Source organism: Orycteropus afer, unplaced genomic scaffold, assembly GCF_000298275.1.
Source record: "Orycteropus afer afer isolate SDZICR_OR568_19922 unplaced genomic scaffold, OryAfe1.0 scaffold00249, whole genome shotgun sequence".
Classification (NCBI taxonomy): domain Eukaryota; kingdom Metazoa; phylum Chordata; class Mammalia; order Tubulidentata; family Orycteropodidae; genus Orycteropus; species Orycteropus afer.
In genome coordinates this window covers 152,964-160,444 of record NW_006921836.1, presented here as the reverse complement: position 1 = coordinate 160,444, position 7,481 = coordinate 152,964, and the positions used below count along the sequence as shown (strand labels likewise).

The window sequence follows — 7,481 nt, the reverse complement described above, 5'->3', positions numbered from 1 at the left end:
GAGAAACCCAAGGGGGGGGGGGTTTGCTATGAATCAACTCGACAGCAGTTTTTTTTTTTTTTTTTTTTTTGGGTGCAGAGAAGTGGTTTGATGGTTTTGACTAGCTATCAGAATAGAGGGGGAAAAAATATTTAAAACTCCCACCTCACACCTCAATTTGAAAATTTAGCATCAAGGGACTTTCAAGTACAGATACAGAAACAAACAAACTAGAAGATGTAATCACTGCATCAGTATGTTTTGGGTATAGAATAACCTTGTGCTTAAGAAGGGTTTACAAGGCAAAACTAAAGAATTGTCAACTTTTAATAAAAAAATGATTTACCAAAATTATTAGTTTTCTTGTGCATCACTCACATTTCACTAGGGAAATGTGATTTGTTAGTGGTTCTAATAAATCGGTGCTATATTAACAATACTTACCAATTTTTCATATGACTTTGAGAATCTCAAATGTTCTCCCTCCAATCTAATGTTTATTAGTCACCAACCAATTCTGTACAAAAGCCTATGTCACCTAAACAATCATCAAAATTTAAATCACATCTTTCCAAGTATGGGAAATTTATCTTTCAGAGACAAGACCACCTCCCCATTCACCTTATTCCCATCAACAGTCAGATCTTATCTTACTCATCAACCAAAGATATTAACTGGTAAGATCAGTCTCCCAGTTAAAATCCTACATGAAAAGGAAAAAGGACAACCATGCATAGTTTTTTAAAAAATGTTTATTTTTTTCAAAGAAAAATGGCAATAGCCAATTGGAAACCTACTTATTCTTCAACTCCAATTTTGTTTTCTTTAAATTTAGAAGCAACTACTGATTTACTATTTTAAACAAACCCCCCCTTTTCCCCTTTAAATGTTTACCATCTACTCGTGCTGAATCCTTCCAAGGAGATTGCTCCAGCGTTTATCTCCAGGTCCTCGCTTTGCTCCTTTTACCAAAAAATGCAAAACACAATTCCATCGTGCATCTTAAGGGCTCCAATCGTCAAAAATAGGAAAAAAAAAAAAAAAAATCTTTGGAATAGCCAATTAAGTTGAAAAAACAAAAACAAAAACAAAAAAGAGAGAGAGGAAAAAAAAATCCACACGAATGCGGTTTGGTTGGGGCAGGAATCCACTCCTATGTTCCTGGTAATCTGATCCCGCTCCATGAATCCTTGTAATTCATCCTCCCTATCCTATCCACATTATGATTTGAATCCAATGATCCAGCTCCAAGGATTGGGATCCAGTGAGCCCTCTCCAATCCAAACCTTTATAACCAGCAAAACCAAAAAAGAGGAGGCAAAATGTTAGATACTGTAATCAAAAAAGGTTTCTGGGGAATGATGAGTTATGTCTGTCATCAGTTTAACAGATGTACATCAATAACTATCAAATTCCCCAAAACAAGTTTCTGAATGGTGTTCAGATAAATTTTAGAAACTTAATCATTATAGAGACTAATTGGAAGAAGCATTTTAATATTTACAGTTCAACTGATAATGCCAACACTTGTTACTGTACAGCGTATTACAGGTTTTGTGGTTGCAAAAAGAGTTATGTAGTTGAAAAGTTTACTGGTATTGCTACCCACCCTAAGTCTAAACTAAATAATGCTCCCATCTACAATTTTAATTTGTAAATTAAAGTGTTGTAAACATGAGTCGATTATGAATATTAATTTAAAGGGGGTGGTGAGACAAAAGTATTCCCATCTAGATTATCTACACCAGTATGTTGGAATTCTATGTTTTGCTTTCATTTTGTCTTAAAAAAATGAAATAGCAACGCTATATCAGTCACACAGAGGACATGCAGATTTAGCAGTATTGATATTATACTCTATCTGGTTGGAATTAAAGACACCCTGTACCCACATGTACACCAACAGCAGGTCACACATTAACAGTTGTAACTAAGCACTGTGACAAATTAGCCAGTTCTTCCCACATTAGTCCCTATTAAAACAAAAAAAGGGGGAAGGGAGCAAAATAAATCGTTACAAAATGGGCATGTAATTTTGCCACAATTGCCAAGGTATAAAAAAACAAAGCAATTGTAGCTAAAGATAATGGCATAAGATGCTTGCAAGTGTTTTAAGGTAGACGTATATAATAATTTTTAACCCTTGCCTTTTAGTATAAGGTCAATACTGCCAATTTCATCTGTGACAATAGCACTTGGAGTCATACCATTGCCTCCATTATTGATCTGATCCTCCTCAATCCTCCTTTTGACAATCCTAAAATGATTGAAATGTGCTCCACAATCCTTAATCCAAAGCATTCTTAATCCATCTCTTCAGATATGTCTACAGAAAGACACATGAAAAGGCAAGATAAACATAAGAACTTCCCCAAGTAAGATAAACCACAAACACCCCCAACATCCCAGTTCACACAAACCAGAGCAGAATAGACATTTACACAATATCACAGTCTGAAGAGCATGGAGGGTTAACTAATTTTAAACAATCCTGTCTATGACATCACTTAAAGTACAATTTATCAAAGACATGAGGGGAATGTAAATGTTAGGAGCAAGGGGATATTACACAAGAATGCAATTCAACACTTCAGCCCATTCTGAACAAAACGGTTTGAATTAAAAAATGAAGATTGTACTGAGTAAAAGAAAACTGTATACAACATGGGTTCTACAAAAAGTTTCACCAATCATCTTATGTACGAGAGCGAGATCTGCTATGACGGGGAGAATAGCGTGGTGATCCTCTGCTTCTCCTTGGGGAATAACTGCGACTCCTGCTGTTGCTTCTGCTACGGCTCCTGCTACGACTACGGCTTCGAGATCGAGATCTTCCATAACTTGGACTTCTGGGCCCATCAACTTTAACCCGGATGTAGGCAGTTTCTCCCTATTGGATAGACAGAACTTTCGATTGAAAGATCTAAGTTTCACCTGCCTTCAGGCATGCTGAATGAATACATTGTAACTAATACCAGAAATCTGGTACTTTACTTGGACACTCTTGCTTGAAACCTTACCTTCAAATTCCATTGTTTAAGACCACTGTATCCAATTCTGGCCAAAGAAAAGAATTAAGTGCATAACCTACCTCATGAGATCTAAACTTAGTGTTATCCAGTTTTCGAACTGCATAGGTCATATCTTCTTTCCGTACAAACTCCACGACACCAGTGCCATCTCGGTAAACATCAGCATAACATACATCACCTGCTTCACGCATGTGATCCTTTAAGTCTTGCCAGCTTCCACTTGGAGGCAGTCCTGAAAAGTGATTTAACTTCTCAATACTAAATAACCCAAACTTCACATTGAGTTTATAATACACACTAGAATCAATACATAATGACCGGTACTCTATCAGATTCCTGGTAAAGAGCTGGTAAGATTCTAGAATCCAGAATCAGGGCTTTGAACTGGTTCGTTCATGTTTGATCCCCTTAGAGAATTCTCCTTTTTACCCAGGATTTACCAAATTACAATCTACATTTTAACAAAATCCCTAGTTCTTTAAGAACTTTGTGGAAGCATACACTATGACTGAGTGTATCTGGGATGGAAAGGAAAGTTCTCAGCAGGGGGTCGAACTGGTTCGAAGCCTGTCCAGAATCCAAAATATTTTACAAAGTAAGGACCTCCATATTCTTGTACCGCAATCTTACTTGGTAAATTCCCATTACAGTCATTCTCGTTTACTAAACTCACCCGAAAAGCTAAAATAAAACTTGCAATTGTCAAACTACCCATACAAGGAAAACTTTAGTTTTTGTCCCGTTTCCCATAAATTTATAAAACTAGTAAGCTCACCAGAGACAACCACTCTGTTTTCGGACCGCCTGGATGGTGGGCCATAGCGTCCTCGGGGAGCTCCGCCGCCTCCACCCCCGCCACCGCCTCGGCCAGTACCGCGGCCGCTTCGAGGAAATTCCACCCGCAGACGGTATCCATCGTAATCATAGCCATCACGACCGTACACCGCATCTTCCGCGTCTCTGCGTGATCACAGAAAGCAGAAGTATGAGAGTAAGGATCCGAAGAAGCCAAGCCCAGTCTGGACGTAGCAGCACTCCCGCACATGCGCACGGAGGGTGAAAGAGCCCACATGCGCTACATAATAGGAAGGGCCCCTCCCCCACCCAGAAGCACGCCAGGCTCCCGACAACTACACCAGCCCTGGGCGCCTCAGTTTCCCGCTCCAAGCCTGCGAGTCGGCTCCGGGGATGTCCACTGGGCCCAGCCACCAGAGACGCCACGCCGACTCGACTCCTTACTTAATTTCCTGCATGGGCGATAGCGCCTCACCCCTCTCAAAGAGCCTCCCCCAACTACTCCAACCTATTTCCTTAAGGCTGCAAGCCCCATGCCGCCTCACCGCGGGTCCTCGAATTCAACGAAGGCGAAGGGCGGTCCCCCACGACGATTCTTGAGATCGATGTCACGAATAGCGCCGTATTTGTAGAACACGTCCTCAATGTCCTTGGTTCGGATGTCTGGAGGTAAGTTACCCACGTAGATGCGGCAATCGTTGTTCCCTGCCGGGCCACGAATCACACCACCTCCCGACATGGCGGCGACGAAAAGCGCGGACTCGAGAACAGGCCTTCCCACCAAGCTTAGCGCACTACAGAGCGAGCCTGCAGCGACACCACGTCTCCCGCGGCCTCTCCAAAATGGCGCCTTTATCAGCTCGGCGCACGGATATGGGGGGGAGGGAGGAAGAGAAGCGGGAGGAAGCAGCTATTCGATCTCAATACGCACGCGCAAGTGCGTAACGGCGTTCTTGAAAAGGCCGCAGGCGCACGCGCGACGTGACCCTCCGCACGAAGGGAAAAAAGTTCCCCGCGTTCCTAACTTGCGGAGCAGTTTGCCAATGGGGTTATCAGCCATGTGGTAAAAATTAAATACGGAACCCTTGTTAAAGAGGCTATTGATCCCTATTGGGTCGTCAAGCATAGTTCATGTCCCCAGGATTGAGCCTCTTTTGAAGCATTTTGGCTCCTTGAAAGGATTTGGTGAAACCTAGCCTAGAGCCTTGTCCCACAATGCTCTGGGACGATAACGGCCTTTGGCGGGAAAGAATCTTGAGGGCGGGGACAAAGGAGGAGGGACCGGGCATTTGCTCCGGAAATGGGGGCATCTTCGAGGGCTACGCGTAGTTCTGGGGTTACGTTGCTGGGGATTCAATAGGGAGTTGGGGCGTAGCTTTTCCTTATCGCCCCGTCGCCTGCAGATAGGTCGTGTACTGCTTAAAAAAGTGTCTGATTTAGGGGAATGCAGTTCACATTCTTTAATAAATATTCTGCAATAAGTATCATTCCACCTTCGGTTCAGAATGCGTAACTCAATTCAACACGCCCATGTGTTGCGGCGCTAGGTCGTGCCCTGATCACATCATAAGTGGTAACTTCCAACTAGGAAGTCAACGCTATACACACTTCTCACGGATTGCCAATCGTTGGGCCTTGGAGAGGCGAGGCTAAGTGAATACTTGCAGAATGAAATGCCTGTTATTTGTCCTAGGCCTTCCAAAGAACAAGGAAGAAGAAAGTATTTGTGTTTGCAAAATCCTGAAGTTAATACCAAATTCAAAGGTTTCCCCCCCTAACTAATTAAATGCAAGAGTTTTGTACTCATTCCCAGGCCTCTTAAGTAACGTAAGTGAGAACTGTGACCATTGAGACCACAATTGCTGGTGCGGACTGTGATCCTGCGTGCATGCTGGTTCGAGGAGATAAATTGTTACATTTTTCTAGAGATGACTAAAATCTGGAGTTTTATGTGAAATATTGGACTTTTTAAATGTTGGAAATAAGGTATAAAAAACCCTGCAGTCATAAGTAGGCTAAAAGAGATCTGCACTCCGAATTAAAGATGATTTTCTTCATATTTATTTATTTACCACAGCCCTTGTACTTAAGGATGCAAGGTAGTTTACAGAGATACCATAAAACATTAAAACTGGATGAAGAAATCAGGGGAATGAGAAAATAAGTGGGGAGGTTTTTAAGATGAACTGGATAAGATCAGTACACAAAATGTCTACAGCAGGAGCCTGCAGATGGTCTGGAAGATGGACTACAAATTTGAACCTGGTCTTCCTAGAGGCCACTGTAAAGAAGAAAACCAGTATTTTAAAAACCCAAAGTGCCTTGGGGTAAAACTAGATTAGTCTTACAGGAGAAGGGCATGCTCTCTTAATTCACATGTCTCAGTGATTTGAAAATACAAATTTGGTTTGACATACTTTGAGCAGGAATGCTTACTCTGGGTCTGTAGATCCTCAACAGATATAGAGAGGATCTTTAGTAGTCTTTGAACTCTTGGTGAAAATTTCCAAAATTATATGTGCATTTACTTTTTCTGGGGAGAGGATTTGTAATTTCAATCAGATTCTTAAAGGGGCCTGTAGATATAAAAAGGTGAAAGAACCTCTGAAAATTTTAGAGGAGGGGATAAATTGTCCTTCAGTGATATTTTTTAAAACAGATTTTAATAAAAAAGAGAAGAATCTGATTTTTTTTTAAAACGAGATAGGGTGATCAAAAAGGACAACATTTAAACAAATGTACAGTTTCTTTCACCGTCCCATTTAGTTAGTAGCAGAGAAGAGTTCAAAAATTTTTTTTGTCAATATCATATATTCATTCTTCATTTAACAGTTACTTACTGAGCATATATTTTTTCTGTTCCAATTTTCGTCTTCTCTTGATTAATGTTAAGTAGTTGTTGTTGTTATGTGCCGTCGAGTCGGACCCAACTCATAGCGATCCCTCCTTGGGTTTCCGAGGCAGTATCACTATAGAAGTAGATTGCCCAACCTTCCTTCAAAAGAGTGGCTGCTGGGTTTGAATCGCCAGCCTTCTGGTTAGCAGTCAAGTGCCTTCGGCACTACGCTACCAGAGCTCCTAATGTTTAGTGATAATTAAAGTGATATACCAAAACCAAACTCATACCATTGAGTCAGATCCGACTCATAGTGACCCCTCCTGGGGTTTCCGAGGCAGTATCATTATGGAAGTAGATTGCCCAACATTCCTTAGTGCTTTTACTTTCAAGACATTTTCATGCCACAAAAAGAAGAAAATTCTGCATTTGCTTTGATTTACGCTTTTCTGTTCAATTTGATTGTTTCTCATTTTGTTCAGTTCAGAGGAATACAAGATGAAGCTTAATATGGTGTGAATAGGATGTTCTTGTTTATCTATTGGCCTCTTTTTGGTATTTAAATTTAACCAAATTGTAGGTTCTGGGGTCAGTGATGGGGTTAGGGTATGGTAGGAAATGGTCTCCTAGGATAACAGTAACTTAGTGATTGGTTACAATTGAGGAGGTGATCTTAAATGTTATCAGTGCCCTAGAGTTGATTAACATATTTCGGTCCATAAGAGTAAATGTTACAAGAATGCAAATAAACCAAACTATTCATTTAGAAGCTCTAGTGATAGTGGTTCAACACTCAGCTGGTAACTGAAAGGTTGGCAGTTTGAACCCACTAGCTGCTC

At 41.0% G+C, this 7,481-nt stretch overlaps 1 protein-coding gene across 1 annotated transcript; it reads right to left on the bottom strand.

Moving 5' to 3' along the window:
* Nucleotides 1-2,282: 2,282 nt before the first annotated feature.
* SRSF1 (serine and arginine rich splicing factor 1) lies at nucleotides 2,283-4,545 on the bottom strand. Its single transcript, XM_007949634.1, has 5 exons — nucleotides 4,352-4,545; nucleotides 3,787-3,971; nucleotides 3,071-3,243; nucleotides 2,683-2,869; nucleotides 2,283-2,305 (listed from the first exon to the last, which is right to left on the bottom strand). Exons 1-5 carry the CDS (start codon nucleotides 4,543-4,545, stop codon nucleotides 2,283-2,285), a joined length of 762 nt encoding a protein of 253 aa, XP_007947825.1.
* Nucleotides 4,546-7,481: the final 2,936 nt, after the last annotated feature.

What these genes read in the sequence shown, in the direction of transcription:
- SRSF1 (XM_007949634.1), bottom strand. Translation starts at nt 4,545, where the DNA reads ATGTCGGGAGGTGGTGTGATTCGTGGCCCGGCAGGGAACAACGATTGC. An exon ending in GTTGAATTCGAGGACCCGCG is followed by an intron (nt 3,972 to 4,351) that starts GTGAGGCGGCAT and finishes GTGATCACGCAG; the next exon opens with AGACGCGGAAGATGCGGTGT. An exon ending in TCATAGCAGATCTCGCTCTC is followed by an intron (nt 2,306 to 2,682) that starts GTACATAAGATG and finishes GTCTTTCTGTAG; the next exon opens with ACATATCTGAAGAGATGGAT.